The following is a 17,749-nucleotide window of genomic DNA, read 5'->3' on the forward strand; positions in this document are numbered from 1 at the left end:
ATTTGCTCTAAAAGAATTGAGTCTTAAAAGATTTATATTTTAGTTACTTTTTTCTTCCAAATCATTTATACCCGTCCACTTTTAATCTTTTATTAAGAAAACCAAATATTAACTACGTAGTTAGCCAAAAAAAATTACGTCTGCAACATTTAAATTTTCATACTTTCATCCATGATGTTAATGGATATATATAAATATATTTCCTGGTTAAAAGTATGCCCTCTCTGCATTTTCATAAAGATTATTGCGGATCCATTGAACACATTAGAGTTAGTTTCTTTTTAGGTTGTTATATCTCCTGTGAATACAATTACGTAATATAATATGCTTACCTAGTACTACTCTATTATTTATTATAAGAAAATTACCAACATGTCTTCATCTTTAATAACAAACTCAACGTGTCAAAAAATTCATGACTAAATATACTAATTTTGCTGTAAAAATTAAAAAAGAAATTAAGTAAGAGCATGCACCTTAATCAGATTAATAATCAACCTTCAAGCTGGAATAAAATGCAGTACATCACAATATAATACACACCTCCAATACCTAACTGGAAGAGGAAGGAAACAACTAAGAAAGAAGAAGAAATGACCAATAGTTATGGAAGAGGAAGAATGGACTGAGGAAGAGGAAGGAATGGACTGAGGAAAGAAAGCAGTCATAGGAAAAAATATTAGAGCATTCAACAATTATATAGACCACGCAACAATTATATGAACTATGCACTTATTACTCCCATAGACCCTTTTTCTTCTTCTATTACTTCAAGTTTCAGCTTTATATTATGCCTTCACGAGCTGAGAGAACCGAACGGATAACGCACGGCAAATCTTACAGATTGATTTGACCAATCTACAATACAAGTGATGGAAATATCACGGGACGGCACGCTGGAGCACTTTTTGAATGAGGACAAAACTAAAGTCGTTCACGTGGTGAATGACTTCCAATTTTTGTAATTAAAAAATATGTCACATCTCCAAAGTTGTTCTTGGCATAAATAGCTTCTTAAGAAATTTAAAGTCGTTCTCACCTTGAACGAGTTCCAATGATGTATTTCAAGAAATATCTCCCATTGTGTCGCATTTTGGTTATATCTTGTACTGTTTATAGTATCCGGACAAGAAAGCCGTTTTATCTGGGATCCAATTCACAATCTCTTATTTGTAAGAAAGTTTTCATACCACTATGTAATTAACTAATTATGACAAGCCCTTTAGGGGGAAAAAAAAAAAACATAACAAGCACGTAATGAAGGATGAAAACATAATCTCCCAGCTCAACACATAAACAGCGCCATGATCAAATCATTTTCTATTTTGCATATTGATGATGTTGTACTAATTTCCTACTACATCATGAGAAAATTACAACAAAAAGATCTCCGAACCTCACTATCTTCTAAGTCTTTTTTTTTTTTGGGGGAAAAAAAGCTCAAAATGATGTCTTACCTAAAGGAGAAAAAGTATTACAGACTTTAGGCTTGGTTTTAATACCATGTAAAAAAGTTGACATTGTTCTTTTACTCCAAAAAAAGAAAAAAGTTAACATTGTTGAAGTGGACAAAGGATAGAACGATCAACGAACGTCGTTTTACAGTTCCCCGCCCGTTCTATTGCTTCTCTTTGGAGCTGAATCGTGGGCGTTCCGCCTGGCTATTGGCAGCCTAGGGTTTTGCTGTAGCAGAGACAAGCATGACATCATTTGGATCTCTCAAATCAGCAATTTTTGAGAGAGAAGAGAGAAAACAGTGCGTTTGTTGGCTTTGATTGCCCCAATTTTCTGTGTTACTGCACTCGTTTTGTTGCTTAATTAGTAATTCCATTTGAATGTTATTGTAGGCAATACCAGGCACATATTCGAGGGCTTAATGCTTATGATCGGCATAAGAAGTTCCTGAATGATTACGGTATGATAATATATTAAACCTATAGTTTCATTTGTAAGGCATTTGGGAATTGACCCTTTTTACAAGCTCGAAGCTTTAATCTGTTTTTTCTATTTAATTTCTCGTACTTGGTTTGTTCAAGAATTCTTAAATGAGTGACGTGATAACTGTGATTTGTAAGTGCTAAAATGTTTGATTTTTTAGTAGTTTTGGGTATCTTAGAAAGGAACGGGTAATCGTCCAACTTGATTTTCGGGGCCATTACAATGGACGCATTGTCATGAAAGCTAAAAGTATTTGTTCACCATTTGCGTTTTCCTCGGTCATTATCTATTATTAAACTCCTGACATTTGATCAGCTGTCAGTTGGACTGGGAATGGACACTATGGGAATTAAGCAAGTTTGGAGTACTTGATTTGTTGGGTCCTTAATGTCCTAAAGCAAGTGGATGATGAACAGTCTCCTCCATTTAGAAGGAAGGAGGCTACAATCATCCTCACATCTCCCTTTTATCGTAACCAGAGCTGTAGATTTATTTTTTCCTTCGCTGAGACCTACTACCATCTTATAAAACAATAGGTTCCAGGGGTTTGGTACTTCTTTTCTTGTGAAATGTTTCTTATGTTTTTTATGTCTTTTGCTGATTGCTGATTGATCATAATATGTCCGGTTTTTCTATGTGGAAGCTTTAATTGGTTTTCCACAGCCTGGGTATGGCTATATTATGTTTTCATAAGTCTTCTAAGAATCCTCTATTGGTGTCACAGTTAGCTTCTATGGGAAAGAAAAACCTTCCAATTTACGTTTGCCTATTAAAACAGATAAAGACACACTAAGAGAAGGATATAGGTAAGTTCATTCTTGTTTTTAGTTGCTATTTGTTTGTGATATTGCTGAAGGCGTAAGGCCTGAAGCTTATCTCAATATCTACTCATCATTTTCCCAGTATGTGGATTGCCTGAATTTATGATGCTTTTAATTTAAATGCAATGCAAGATTCATACGCTCTGAAGAAGATGATATGGATCCTTCCTGGGAACAAAGGCTGGTGAAACGTTACTATGACAAGCTTTTCAAAGAGTATCCTTTACAACTTGACCCAAGTTTTACTGAACCTATTGATTATTGATATTGAGAGAGAACTGGATGATTTTTATTTGTCTCAAAATTTTAAAAAAAAATTCGGTAATGCTTGATCTTGATGTAATCTTAGGATTTGACTCTCATTTGGTTAACCAAGTTGGCGGAAGAAATTTGCATCATGCCCAATTCAAAGATAATGCTGCTCAAATTTAGAGAACTCAATAGCAGTTTATGCCTGCCTGTCAACTCATACTTCTGCTTGCCACCAGGAATATTCTTTAGGCAAAATGTTTTACTAAAAAGGGCTAATTGAAACTGTGAAGACTGACTGACATCGCTGTTGATGTTAGCATGCCATTTGAGGAGTATGAGCGTGTTCTTGCGATATTGCTTCATCTAAACTCCATATGCTTCTCTTTGACACTAGTTTTCCTTCTCCCTTTGAATTTAATTTCAGTTATTGTCAAAATAAACAATTAATCTCTGAGCTAACGCCAAGCATGGCTAGCTTGAGACCCTTATTATATCTTTCTTGCTAAAATCTAAATTCATTTTTCTTTTGGCCACTAAAATCTTCATCCATTGATCAATGCAAATTCAGCCTACTCAATCCTAAGGGCCCCCCTATTTTCCTCTCTATTTGATCTCAGTTCCATCATTATTTGGACCGATTGATTTAGAGTTTTACTATGCGCATATCATGCTATATAAGTTTCTGAATAAGGTTTTGGAAATATTTAGTGAATAATTTTTGCACTTTGACTGTCTTTGATGTTCATAGCTCTGCCGCTGTAAAATTATGTGTTGCTTGTTATTTCTTTTTTCCTAAAATGTTCTAGTTTTTGTGATGTCAAATCCTCTGGTTTGCTTGTTGCCTTAATTGAATATTCTAAAGATATTGCATTGCTGATATGTCTCATTACAAGAGTGGCAAGGTGATTTACTTAATGCCTATGGAACTTATTCCTGCTGTGTTTCAAAATGCTGCCGTCCTTTTGTTGTTTCTTCTTTTATATCATTTTGTTTGGTAAGTCCCTGATCCAAGGGGTTTAGTCTTTGCATTTGCAATCTGATTCCCTACTTTTGATCTCAAAGGGTGTCTTAAAACATATAGAGGTTTCGACTTTGGACTATTCTTGAACTCATTGTGTGCTTCAGGTTTAGGGTAATTGATACATATTGACAATATTATTTGGTTTTTTAGTTTTATAAACGACATATCTTTCTGGACAGAGAGAAGTCATTTTTCATATGCGTTAATACATTTTAGGTAATATTAATATATAAAACATTTGAAATCCTTTGAGACCGGAGATTCTGGTGTAATCCCAGTTTCTTGGTAGAGGCTCTCCACTTTTGTGTCATAAAAGCTTTCACAGTTCTAGGGCATTTTAAATGTCATATATTAATAATGGCATATTCTTGTAGATTGGCCTCAGGTGGAGGACAGAGAAGGAAGTGATATCTGGCAAGGGTAATGACATCTTGCTGGCTACTGAGCGATCATTTTTCACCCTCTAGGTCTATCTTGTGCATTTTAGCTTGTGTGACTTTTGTGCATTTCTTTATTTGCAAAGAAACTTCTCTATTTAAGTTCATGTTCAATTTATCAATACTTTTCTATCAAAATCGTTTGTGTCCAAATGCATTGTTACTGGTCCTTTTATTAGAAAACTGATTATTATAATTCATTGCTGATATTATTATTATTATTATTATTATTATTATTATTATAAACCTCAAACAAATATATTGGTGTGATAAAATTATGTTTTATCTACTATATCAGTCATTGTTTTTGTCAGCGGAACAAGTTGACTTGTTTCCGAGCTTGCTTCACTAAAGACATTATATGCTTGCTTATTCAGGAGATCATGCTTGTACAAAGTACTTTGTTTACAGATTTACTTGTCTATTTCATTCATGCTGTTATGGAAATAGTTGTCTCAGGTTTTATTTAGTTTTAAAAATGGCTAGGCTCTTGTTAAATTTTAGAATTAATTGGCTACACAACTTTGCAGGCCAGTTCATATGTGGGAACAAACATTGTGATGAGAAAGATGGCTTAGCAAGCTATGAGGCAAGTTTTTCTTATCATTCATTAATCTATTCCACTAGCCTGCTGTGTGCCTGTGCTTGGGGTCCAGATGTGTTAGTTTGATTTTAAATGGGCATATACTATAAAACTCCTCTATGAGAGAGCGAGACAGAAGGAGTATTGATTTAATGGTGGAGAAAGAGCTTGACAGATGAAAAGGCGAAGAAAAAACTCTGGTGAAGGAACGAGTTGATCTATTAAAAAGGTCTTCATATTTTAGAATGGGCTTACTTAAAAAGAAAAAAAAAAGCCTTAATTTGAAGATGCTTAAGTCTTTTTTATTCCTAGTCTTTTCATATGATATCATCTTGTCTTTCAATTTCTTGTTTCACGAATGGGTTATGTCCTGTCCTGCCAAAATCTTTTGCCTGAGAATGGAGTCATTGTGGTTTGCCTCGTCTTATTTGATGTTTCCATTTCTTTGCATTCATCACAGGTGAACTTTTGTTACTTTGAAGCTGGGGAAAACAAACAAGCCCTTGTCAAGTTGGTAACCTGTGAGAGGTGAGTCATTATATGCTGTTGCTAGCTTTGTCACTTGTATTATAACTATATTCATGAAATTTTTTTGTTAAATCGATGGATCATGGACAGGAGGTTTCTAGCTTTTGCAGTGAAAGTTTGCATAGCCCACTTCTCTGAAAGAAGAATTTCCAGTGGGATTTTTTTGGGGGGGGGGGGACTTTGCCGCAAACATTTATAGGAAATACATGTCACAACAAAAGGTGTCCATTGCAAGCAATCCATGAATATACATCCTCAAAGTCCATGTTAGAGTTGCTGTAGAATTTCATAGTCTGAAGAGCATCACTTTCTTAGAATCAGTTTTACATTTTGAAATTTTAAATATAAGTGTTGCAACTGAAGCTCTTCTAGTTTGGCCGTTGTTATGAAAATTATTTTGTGTCACATAACAAAAATTGATGCTTGAAAGTTTAAAGTGTGGAGAAAGAAAGTGAGAATTCTTGAATGAAATGTAGTAGTCTTTGAATTCTGACCTGCATGAGATTTTTTACGGGAGAAGATTACGAGATAAGTCATTAAATACTCATATGATCAAAGGATAAAATTCTACTAATGACACAATTTTAACCTATCAGATATGGAATAAAACACATTAATACACACTCGCTATTTAGTCGGCATACTTGCATTGTAAGAGGATGATTTTGATGCTTTCCTATTCTGTTAAAAGATTTTGATACTTCTTAAGATATAAGTTCTGGTATTCCTGTAATTGATCTTCAAAATCAGCTTCAAGATTGTGCTGGCCTGCGAAACACTTATAGTCAGGAAGTTACCCCAGAGATCTTGAACAGAATATTAGTGATGCACTATGTTCTTGGGCAAAACGACTTATTTCCTTAATTTTCGTTTTATTGGTGCTAAAGATGTGCTGAGAAGCTTCATTACAAGAGGAGGAAAGAGAAAGAAAAATTAGAAAAAAGAGAACAGGAAGGCAGCCGAAAGAGGTAAGAATTTTGTTGCCATCTCGGTTCTTATTTTCCCACTTATAGTTGACAAAAAGATAGGAGATTGAGTCCTTTGATTTGTAGGAATCGATCAAAGAGTGATGATGACTCGGAAGAGCTCAATGAAAGCAAAGAGAGGAGGAGAAAAGGTTTGATGTTGCCTCGTTTTAGAAGAACATCATAGTTTTACACCAAGACAATTTGCTTCCGACCTTGTATTTCAGTAGTTGCTCTATATTGTGTGGTTTGCAGAACTACTTAGCAATTCATTTTTCATGAAAACACAAACTTACAGCAGATAAAATATGCATAGAAGGGTTTGTTACTCATGCATTCTGTAAAGATGCATTTCATGTTTTTTGGCTGGAAGGTCTGACTGGGATTAATGAATACAGGGTATTTTCATAAAAAATAAAAATGATTGTCTTTGTTGACTGAAGCCTGTGAAAGGATCATTCTGAATATGATATTCTGGTCATTGACACTTTATGCTGTTGTTATATGAACCTGAGGCCCATTTGGTGGGAGGTCATTCTAAACATCCGTGTGTGTGTGTGTGTGTGGCTTCATCTTGAATGTGTCTGTCTTTTTTGATGAGGGATTTGAGTTCATGTTATCATTAGTTTTGTTGGTTGCTTCAGATGTACATCTGCTGAGCTGTTTCTTAGCATGGAAGTAATAAGTAGAAGCACCAAGTTTCTCAGGAACTGGTGATTAAGTTGACAGATATCTTAATTTGCCTGGCTTTTGTGAGTTAGTACGGATATATGTTCCTTGATTTAGTTTGAACTGTGGATATTCTTGTCCTGGTTTTTCACGTGATCGTAACTGTAGACTGGGCTTTGCCTAAGTGTCAACTTGATTATTAACTGAATGTGTTGAAATCTTTTTTTTTTAAAAAAAACTTTAAGATGTTTGGAAATCCTTTCTCCTTGCACCTAATCCTTCAGCTGAGTATTTCTTACATATTAACAGGGAAAAGGGCTTCAACTTCTGCAAGTGATCATAAAATTGACGACGACGATAACTTTGATGAATTTCTTGAGGGAATGTTTCCGTGACCTCAGCAGATTGATCGTGGCCCTAGAGGCAAAAAGTATGTCCTCTAGGTCAAAGTTGGACGAGAAACAAAATTTTGGGTTCTGTTAGGGGGACAGGAGAGTGGCCCTGTAGGTGGATGTCTCAAGTGCAGAGTTGAGAAGATCACAAATGCTTTTTGAGGAAACTATTGCCTCTTAACTCTATGTAGTAACATAGAACGTTGTGGTCATACTATAATTACCTCTTAACTCTATGTAGTAACATAGGACGTTGTGGTCATACTATAATTCCTTTTGGGTCGCAGGTCGTACTAAAATGTTTGTACAGCATGAATAATGCGATTTCTTTTGCCAGATCAATGTAATTTACACATTACAAGCTTCATTGCCTTTTACTGTTCCCAAGTCTTCCACCACGGTGGATCTTCTAGAGTTAGGAAAACGGATCTTTCAAGTCTAGAGGTATGTAAAATGTGTTTGAAGTAAGAGAAACAAAGATAAGAGAGCGGGTAAGGGTTAGAGAAAATGAATTTTATGCACATTTCCCGTGTAATTACACCTACTTAATCCTATTAATCTTTTCACTAAAAATGGCAGTTTACTCACCAAACTCTTATTGTTTTACACAATTCACATTTCATCTCGTCAATAAACATTGATGGTCATTTTTTAAGATGAGCATGAAACCTGCATTCCTTTGGTAGGTTCCATTTCAAGTTGAAAAAATTAGTCAAAAGTAATTGTTCAAAAATTTTGGGCCTATTTAGGATAGTGATGAAAAATACTTATAAGCACGTTTTACAGATTGAAAAGTTATTTTATTTATGAAAGGGACATGGATTTGAGCAAGGTTAACTTATTTTTATGGGTATAATCCTTTATTTGTATACAACAGATCTTGAGCTACGAATAAATGATTTTTATTTTGAAGACTTCTACACATTATTAAATATATGTTGCATATAGTTGATAGTTGAAGAGGAGTTGCACCAGATTCTTTTAACCAGCAAACTTCTCAAATAGTAACTTTTATTGGATGTCCCTTTGCCAAACCGTTGCTTGCCTTTCTTCACATGTATGGACACCTAGACTGAAACCAGTAATATGCATCTTCTGATGAAAAGGAGCTCAAAACTCTCATTTGTTCCATACTCATTGAAACAGAAAAGGTCAGGACTTTTTTCTTCATCATCATCATCATCTCAGGGGCATTAATGAACTTCCAAAGTCAATAATTAGAATCTGTTGCGACAGAATAGAGTAAAAGCAGGCGAAGTATTATCAAGGTGGGACACATTGACCAAAACTTGACGCAAAAAATGAAATCACTAACCACAAAAAATGAATAAACAAATATAAAAGACCAGAACTTGAAAAACCATCCTTGAAAAGTGAAACTTAAACTTATAAATATTTTACTTGTGTTTCATCCTTTAGACGTAAGACTTGGGAAAAAGTACAAGAAGAGCAAGGTTCTTTTTTTCTTGCTTCCATTTGGAAAAGCAACTCATCAACTTAAAAGGGTCACTGTCCCTTCCCTAAATTCTTGTTCAGAAGGAAATGTAAGTGAGTAGGGTCCTCCATGGCTTAGATATTAAGTTCTCATAAGAACCATCACTTTCTCTGAACTGAGCCTTCAAAACCAAGAAAGTGCTCTTTGTGGTAGACTCACTCTGCAAGCATACATTCCCTTTTTGGGTATCAAATATAAAAGCAAACTGATGCATCTACACTAAATTATATAATGCTTCAGTGCCTCAATCATGTCACATCATGCCGTAAACTACTAATTATTGAATATTAAATTCCTCTGAGATGTAGCCTTGTATTATATTCTATGGACATATAATTTGGTGATTCCATTCCAGTTGGATCCACATTAGAGTGAAACTCCTGTCTTAACTTTAAAAGAATGGTTACAAATAAGTTTAACACTGCATCTTAATCTAAAATCAAATGCATTAAGTCAATGGATCATTTTGATTATATTCATTTTTTTTATTTGACATGTTAAAATAATTAAATCATAATTTTAGTAAAAGTAAGTGTTTAATGTCAAACCAAATATACTTAATATATAGCTAACTTTTAACTCCCAGAGAAAATTAATCTTTTGCTTCTCATAATTTTGATTCAATTATAATTTAGTACTCTAAATTGTAACTTAGTACAGTTCAGTTTTTATAGTTTTGATTTATTGTAACTTGATTTTTGAAAATTTAGTACAACTCAGTTTCTAAAATTTTAGACATTTAAAACTTTTGCTCCTTAGGTTCATGAAATATATCATTTTATTTTTTAAAAACATAGGGACTAAGTTTTAAATGGTTAAGAGCATAAGAATTGAATTACAGCGAATCAAGGTTTAGAAACTAAATTACAATTGAGTCAAAATTATAAAACCTAGGTTATACCAAATTAAAATTTAAGAATTAAGTTCATATCTTTCAACTTACAAAGCTCTCTTGTAAATAAGAGGTTTTGAGTTTAATCACATCTGTAACTTCGTATCATTGGTATTCTCCCTTTTCACTAAAAACACACTTATGTCCCGGTCAAAAAAAAGGAAAAACAAACTTATGAAACAAGAGCAAGGACAGGTACAACAACAAACTAGTCTAGAAGACAAGTGTGAAGGTAGAATCACAGAATCAAACATGCGTACATATGTATTTAAATGTGGGAAAAAGGGTACTTTTAGTAAGGTACAATGTATAGGGACCAAAAGAACTTTATGGTACAGTTGTGCATGTGTGTGGTTCAGCTCTTTGCCACCTCACCAGCTTCGTTCCTTGCCACGTGTTACGTTGCAGCTTACTCACCACTCACCATCACTTTCGGGTCCCCCTCACCCCACACGTGCCTCCCCAACGTGTCTTCCACTTGGTAAAACACTAATAATGCCTCTTTCGCTTTAAGCAAGAGGAGAGTTAAATATTATGTAATTTATGCAATTTTCTTGATATATTACTTTCAGTTTTTAATATAAAAATTAGTTATAATTTGAATATATTAAAAAAATTAGTTAAATTAGTTATTTGTAATAAATAAGTATTATCTTTTCTAAAATATTTAAGTTAGTTATTTGTCATAAATATGTATTGTCTTTTTTAAAATATCGTTACTAATCAAATTATTGGTTAGATCTATCATTATTACAAGGACTATCTTGAAAAATATATATATAATACAAAATGGATTGATATATTATATTTAGGATGAAAATAAAAATAAAACGAGTTCTTATATTAAGGACATGAGGTAGTAATATCAAATAAATGAAATAATTGGGGAGAAAATATCCTGTTAAAGATTTTATTGGTAAGGAAAAACTGATAAAAATTTTATACACAGAAAATGTTAGTACTCTACAAATTTTATACACAGAATATTGATACTCTAATTTATGTCTTTCTCGCTAATAGAATTTTTTATAAGAGACTTTTTTTTTAAAACCATTTTCCTAAAATAAATTAACACCTTTATCATTGATTATCCTTAAATAGGAGAATGCCAATGTCATATTGTTTTAGTGGCAACAGCAACTCCCAACTTAGAGGGAGGTCCAAAATCCTAATTCTATATATGGTATTGGGCAGGTGTGATCTTCTCTATAAGAAAAGAGATGGGTAGGTAAGTGTCTTGAAAAAAATTAAATCATACTACAATATCAATTTTAATTTTCTTTACTAAAACCTTCTTTAGGTTGAATGGTAAACATTTCTATTAATAAATTTATATTCTTTCAGTCATAAATACTTATCTTTATACCAGTGAGTATGAGTATAATAGTCTTATATTTAGGACTGGAGGAATATTATGTAAAATGGGAAGCGTAGTTAATATTAACATTGAAATAATTAGTTTTTGTGATAAACAAAAATACTAAATAAAGATGTGTACAAAAAAAATATGAGTACTGTTTTTTTTTGCCAAAAAATATTTCAGTACTGTTTTTTAGATATATGCAAAGCATAATACACAAAACCATTATGTTATTATTATTTTTTGTAATTGAATACAACTTATAAAGATTAATCACTGTAAAAATATTCATATTACTGAATAGCGTTAGCATAATCTTATTTTTTCTTCAGTTCTTGTTAAAATAAATTTCCAACGAATTTGTAAATCAATAATAATATATTAGTTAAAAAATTATTTATTTTAGAAAGAAAATAAATAATACTGGTTCAGGTTCAACAATTTCAATTTTCATGGAGATAAATTCATTCGTCGCCCCAAAAACGTCGTTTTACTGCTTGCGTGGGAAAAACGACAAACCCAAAAAGGCGGGTAAGCTAAGCCGTCTGCAAACGGCTGTTAAGTTGGTGGAGCGTTGACAAACAATGATGGCTTCTTCGCGGACCGACAACGTGGCATCTGGCTGGGTCCTCCTTGTGGGGACCACGCATGTCGTTCATGATTGAGACACGTTGGATACGACGAGACAGGTGTCAGCATGCAGGGAAAACCTTTTAATGATCCAACTTCCAATGTCTAATACTCCTCCGATCTTTAATATAAAATTCATTTAACTAATTTAATTATATTAAGGAAGTTAGGTAAGTTAGTTAATTATAGAAAAAGTGACATATTTTTCCTAAAACACCATAATCATCTTTCTTAATATCTCATCTCCCTCTTTTACTTGATTATGGTTGAGGGAGTATCCATAGGGGTAATTTAGAGAAAATTGATAAATATGAGAAATGAGTCTTATATTTAGGACCAAAACCAACTCAAGAATTGGATCCTATATTAAGGACCGGAGGAGTAATAATATTAAAAATTAACAACTCTTTTTTCATTTTTCTTTAGCAATTTATTATATTATGGAGATTAATTCTTTCTACTAAATTTAACTTCCATTGATAAAAGTTAACAACTCTATAAGACTATATCTTAAAAAATGATTAATGTCATCTTTAATCCTAAAATTTTAAGCATTATGGTTTTAAATTTTATTTTAAGAACCAAACCCTTAATTTTAACAAAGCGAGATTAAATTTGATGAACTATTAGCTTTTAAAAAAATTATATAAAAATTAAAACTTGTCATATCAATCATACTATAAAAAATAAGGTCTAAGTTAGGTTAGCTCATTAATGAGATAGACTATATTATTATGTCCAAATTGCCCATACATACGTGACGGGATCAAGCTGGCGAAACCTATTTCTTTATTTTTGTTTTAAATTGTGTTCTGTTTATTATCAAATTATAATTAATTAATAATTGATACTCCTTTCTATTCTCAATATAAGAACTATTTTACAGTATAATTTACATTACAAAATATAATACACTACAAAATGAGTCTTATATTTAGGACGGAAAGAGTAATAATTTTCTTTTAAATATTAGTTATCGTTTGAGCTCACTACAAATTTGAATATATAATATTAAGTGACCAATTATTTTATTTTTAAAAGATAAATTTACAGATTGATGGAGAAGAATTAGAGTTTTGAAATTAATTATAAAAAAGAATAAAAAAGAGTTTTTTTACCAAATAATAAAAAAGAGTTGAGAAAAAGAAATTAGAGAAGGATATTTTTGTCCAATCGTGTACGCGTTCTTCCACCACACACAAATATCACCCTCAAATAATTAGGTTTAATATGTTTTCGTTTGTTTTCTTCAAAAGAGGAGACACCGATAACGACCTTCGCGTGAGTAAGAAATAATAAAAAAGATTTTTTTCCCCCCTTTTGCATTTCTCAGACCAAACCAAAATTCCCAATTTTGTCATGATCCGGCTTCACAGTAAATTACCCTGCAGATATTAACTTATCACTTTGTCTAATCATCTGAAAAATGGAAAAAAGAAGAAAAAAGTGGATGATTTTCGTCTCCACGGTGGACCCAGTCTCACATTTTCTCACCTTTCTTTCACGTTCGTTTAGTCAATTCTTTTACCTATATTTCTCCAATTCCATCATCCTCGTCTCCTGTATGTCTCTCTTAAGGTTGCAGACAGAGAGGCAGAGAGAGAATGGGTCTCATTTCAATGTAACTGAGGCTGTAAATCCTAAGTCTTCTGCGTCTTGTTCTGCTGCTTCGCAACCTGGAGTAAGTTCTTCAGAGGTTTCTGCTTATAAATCATGAAAATTCTCTTGCTTTGATTTAGATTCCGCAGTAACTGCTCATAAATCCTGTATGCCTGAATGGAATTCTGTTGCTCCTGATTTGGGAACTTGTGGGAAGTAGAAATTTTCTTCTGGGTGTCTGGTTGGCAAGAAAAGATGGGGGGAAAAAAACTTGAGAGCATTTCAGTGAAGGGAAAGGGTAGTGATGTAGCCTTTCACTGTGGTAAACACACAGCTGAAGAACTCTGCTTGATCAATTCATGTCTATATAGAACTTAATTATAGGATTAAATTCGTTTGCTTTTGCCCTTTACATAACATCTTGCAGGCCTTTGAATTAGTCTTAACTTCATTGTGTTTTTTCAAACAATACAATGGAGTTACAAACTGCTTTCTATTTGATCATGTGCTTGTTTGCATCTGTACTTCGATTTCTGTTTTTCTTATTCCTGTTTGATTTCAGGGAAAACTTGGGAAGGATGCCGGGAAAATCTGATGTGGAAGATAAGAGGTATGAAGGTGGAGGGCAGATTCAGTTTCAATCAGGCATTTTCTCTCAGCCATGGTGGCGTGGTGTGGAGGAAAATGCCTCTAAGTCATCTTCAGTATACCAGATTAGTGGTTCAGTCATGAATTCACCAGTTAATGAAGGAGCAAATAAAGTTGATTTTCATAAGCAGACACAGCCTATGGTTTCACCTTCACTTTCTGCAGTTGGTACGTTTGGTGTCTGTGTTTTGACATCTTAGTCGCAGCTGTATGTTACGTCATAATCTTAACATCTATCCTTCTATTTTCTGGTGACAACATCAATCCTTTCATACAGTACGATTTGTGTGATTTGATAATTTTTTTTCCCACTTAACTCAACTGTGATTGGCGATAACCTATCAATTTTTATAACAACATGGGATGTTTTCATATCTTGCATGCTATACCTCTCCTATAATGATGAAAAGGACAAGTAATCCCTTGAGTGAGGCCTAGGAAAACCAAAAATTGATGGTATAGGTCCACGATTTTCTTCTTCATTTCTTTTCTCAGAATTCCCTTCTCGTCTGTTGGTAATAGAACATAAGTGGGAACTAATTTAACTTGGCCCTACCATGAATTCTGCATGCACACGAGCTTCATATGATATCTAAAGAAATTCTTGTTGATTTCAGGTGGGAATGTCAACAAAGATGACCAAAACAACAAATATGTTATGTCCTCTTCACCAAATGCCATGGGCAAACACCTTAGTTCAAATTCCCAAGCCGAACTTGTCAGTCATTCGATTGTAAGATATATCTAAATCCCTTCACAAGAGTACAAAAAGGAGGAACTAGTAGTTGGGAGGTTTATAGCTAGTCAATGCCAGGGCTCAATACCCTTCTTTTCTTTCAGAAAAATATTTTGGCAATTTACCGGATCTATTATTTTGTGCAACGTTTGATTTGGGTTTTCTTAGTACATGCAGATTTTAACCTCTTACCCTTACTCAGAAGCACAGTATGCTGGAATCTTGGCATCTCATGGGCCTCACAATATGGTCTGTATGCTAACTGCTGTTTGGTATCAGAAATACAGTGATTTTCTGTGTGGTTATATTTGTACATAATGTTTGCTTCTCCATAAATAAAGGGTATGTTAAAACTTATAAGTTTCTTTGAAGTGAAAGAAAAAGTGAAACGAAGATCGGAGGTTTGTGCAGAACTCTTTTCTTTCTTTCCACTCACTCCATTTTCCTTTCTATCTCTCTGTTACTCCAGAAACACTTCACAGGCATGTAACTTCATAAGATCCAAATCCGACCAACCTATCTATGTATGCTATGAATGAACTATAATTACCCAGTGTCATGCAGTTCCTTTCACGATGAACTTGTTTCTCAATATGCCTTTCCCTCAAATTCAATCTCCCTGACACTTTGTCCACGTGTGATGCTTCTTACATTTCTCAAGATTCTAATTGAACTAAATAAATGTATTAAGTTCTTGTTGATTTGCTTTTCCCTAACTGCTACTGTCATGGTGCTAGATAAATCCTCAGTTGTATGGAATGCACCAGGCTAGAATGCCCTTGCCACTAGAGATGGAAGAGGAGCCTGTTTATGTCAATGCAAAGCAGTATCATGGTATCTTAAGGCGAAGGCAGTCACGTGCTAAGGCTGAGCTTGAAAGGAAAGTTATTAAAGTTAGAAAGGTATGGTTGATATGTTGATTTAGTTGTCCAAACTCAAACCTTCAATTTCAACATTTCAGTATTTTCATGTTTATTTAATATCTTAACCATTGTGTGGAAGCCAAGAGTATATAGGTTTTAAAAGACAAACAACTAATGTGAGAATAATATAAAATCTCTTTAATTTCTGCAAGGGGGAAAAAGATCCTTACATTGTTTATTGCAATTCTTAATTTTAATGAATGAAATACTGTAAATAGTCCATGTCTAAGCAATCAATGTGACTCTGGACAAAATGAGCGCACCAGTTTAATGTAGCATTTCAGTATATACATTCACAACTCTATTGTGTCGGTATTTGGGGAAATTAATGAAATGGGCATCATACAATCATCTCTTTGTATCATTATCTTTCCTATGATATTACTAAACTATTGCAGAGGATTCAGACTTCTTTGTTTACCCTCCATTTGTCTCGCATGTAAGAGATCATATTATTACAATACTTCATCTTTCTTCCCCCTTTTACCAGCCATATCTTCACGAATCTCGTCACCAACATGCTATGAGAAGGGCAAGAGGGTGTGGGGGTCGCTTTCTGAATACGAAGAAGCTTGAAAATATCAATTCCAATGTTGCTCCCGAAAAAGACAAGAACAATGGTTCAAACCCTTTGTCAATATCTGCCAACACACCCTCCTCTGACCATTCTCTAATCAACAATGAGATTTTCGGCTCATCGAAGAATCATCATGACATGTCGGTGTCCATGGTGGGGAACATGCACAGTGGAGACTTATTTGGTCGAGAGAGGGGAAGCATGCAGATTCACGGAGCCTCAAATATGGCCATCAAATGAAAATCTTCTGAGTTGGTGGATTTTCTCAGGTATTGGATGGGTTAAGTTCTAGAAAACGTGACCTTGTTTGGTATCTTAGATGGATAGGGATTTCCTTTCTTTCTTCCTTTACAATGTCTATTATATTAGATTAGTCAATGGCATCGTGCAATTCACATGGTCGACCCCACTTAGTGAGGTAAAGCTCGTTTACTATATTTTTCAGAGGTTTTATGAGTGGGACTGGGCATGACCTTGGTCAGGTCCCTAGCCTGGCATGGCTATGTTTTTGGCCTTTGACGTCCAATTAGACTTAAAATTAACTATTTCTGTTTCCCCATAATTTGTGAAAAAAGAACAAGGATATAAAATTTATTATATATTCTCAACAATCATTTTTTTTTTGGTTGCCTTCTTTTCTGTTTTGTATATATACTGTATTGTTATGGTTGCATGTTTCATCATTAGCCTAATAGGAGTTTCAATTTATGCAGGTGAAGAGGCCAAAGGCTTGTCTCTTCCTTCTAGAAAGTAGGAAACCACCCTCACAGGCAACTCATTCTTGGCTCGGTTACTTTGGTTAAAGGGGTTGAGATCATTCTGCGATTGGTCTCCCTTTGGTTTGGTTTATTTGTTAAATAGATGAGATATGAAGTGAAATAATGGTTTTTTATAGTTTCTGAACTTGTCCACGAGATGGACTTGTGAATGTGAGTACATGAATCTGGATTTAGTGGTTACTGACTTCATGAATTCTAAAGTTCTTTTTAATACTTCCATATTTTTAGAACTTTGTCACCCCACTTGCCTTACCATGACTTTTTGTGTTTGTGTTCTTTTTTCAAAAACAAATGTTTTTTAGCTTACAGAATGTTGTCTTAAGGTTGCCTTTCTTGCGGCAATTTTGAATAATGAATAGGAAAACACTACCTCCGGTCTTTGGTCCTAAATATAAGTCAATCTATTTTGTCTCTTATATTTATATTTTTTTTCCGAAGTAGCCCTTCTAACAATGACAGTTCTAGTCAATACACTTGATTAGCAAGGATATTTTAGAAAAGACA

The 17,749-nt window shown here is 33.8% G+C and overlaps 2 protein-coding genes across 3 annotated transcripts; both read left to right on the forward strand.

Annotated features, from left to right (window-relative positions):
- Positions 1-1,620: 1,620 nt before the first annotated feature.
- LOC114733670 (protein FRA10AC1-like) lies at positions 1,621-7,711 on the forward strand. The gene is made up of 11 exons (XM_028921169.1): positions 1,621-1,756; positions 1,848-1,915; positions 2,663-2,744; positions 2,892-2,975; positions 3,874-3,913; positions 4,407-4,452; positions 5,000-5,058; positions 5,513-5,580; positions 6,468-6,548; positions 6,633-6,697; positions 7,524-7,711. The coding sequence occupies exons 1-11, from the start codon at positions 1,701-1,703 to the stop codon at positions 7,607-7,609; spliced, it is 735 nt and encodes a 244-aa protein (XP_028777002.1). The 5' UTR covers positions 1,621-1,700; the 3' UTR covers positions 7,610-7,711.
- Positions 7,712-13,491: 5,780 nt separating this feature from the next.
- Positions 13,492-17,470, forward strand: LOC114733661 (nuclear transcription factor Y subunit A-7-like). 2 transcript variants are annotated; one of them, XM_028921154.1, is made up of 7 exons: positions 13,492-13,664; positions 14,145-14,398; positions 14,848-14,963; positions 15,135-15,215; positions 15,704-15,868; positions 16,380-16,735; positions 17,180-17,470. In XM_028921154.1, the coding sequence occupies exons 2-6, from the start codon at positions 14,161-14,163 to the stop codon at positions 16,704-16,706; spliced, it is 927 nt and encodes a 308-aa protein (XP_028776987.1). In that variant the 5' UTR covers positions 13,492-13,664; positions 14,145-14,160; the 3' UTR covers positions 16,707-16,735; positions 17,180-17,470. The 2 variants fall into 2 exon arrangements, with proteins under 2 accessions (XP_028776987.1, XP_028776988.1); XM_028921155.1 differs by having other exon boundaries at positions 13,496-13,664; positions 15,144-15,215.
- The last annotated feature ends 279 nt before the right edge of the window (positions 17,471-17,749 follow it).

The sequence above is a fragment of the Neltuma alba genome, unplaced genomic scaffold (assembly GCF_004799145.2).
Source record: "Neltuma alba isolate B1F8T4 unplaced genomic scaffold, ASM479914v2 tig00013025_pilon, whole genome shotgun sequence".
Taxonomy (NCBI): domain Eukaryota; kingdom Viridiplantae; phylum Streptophyta; class Magnoliopsida; order Fabales; family Fabaceae; genus Neltuma; species Neltuma alba.

What these genes read in the sequence shown, in the direction of transcription:
- LOC114733670 (XM_028921169.1), top strand. Translation starts at nt 1,701, where the DNA reads ATGACATCATTTGGATCTCTCAAATCAGCAATTTTTGAGAGAGAAGAG. An exon ending in GAGAGAGAAGAGAGAAAACA is followed by an intron (nt 1,757 to 1,847) that starts GTGCGTTTGTTG and finishes ATGTTATTGTAG; the next exon opens with GCAATACCAGGCACATATTC. An exon ending in CTCATTACAAGAGTGGCAAG is followed by an intron (nt 3,914 to 4,406) that starts GTGATTTACTTA and finishes ATATTCTTGTAG; the next exon opens with ATTGGCCTCAGGTGGAGGAC.
- LOC114733661 (XM_028921154.1), top strand. Translation starts at nt 14,161, where the DNA reads ATGCCGGGAAAATCTGATGTGGAAGATAAGAGGTATGAAGGTGGAGGG. An exon ending in CTCATGGGCCTCACAATATG is followed by an intron (nt 15,216 to 15,703) that starts GTCTGTATGCTA and finishes TCATGGTGCTAG; the next exon opens with ATAAATCCTCAGTTGTATGG. An exon ending in AAGTTATTAAAGTTAGAAAG is followed by an intron (nt 15,869 to 16,379) that starts GTATGGTTGATA and finishes CCCTTTTACCAG; the next exon opens with CCATATCTTCACGAATCTCG.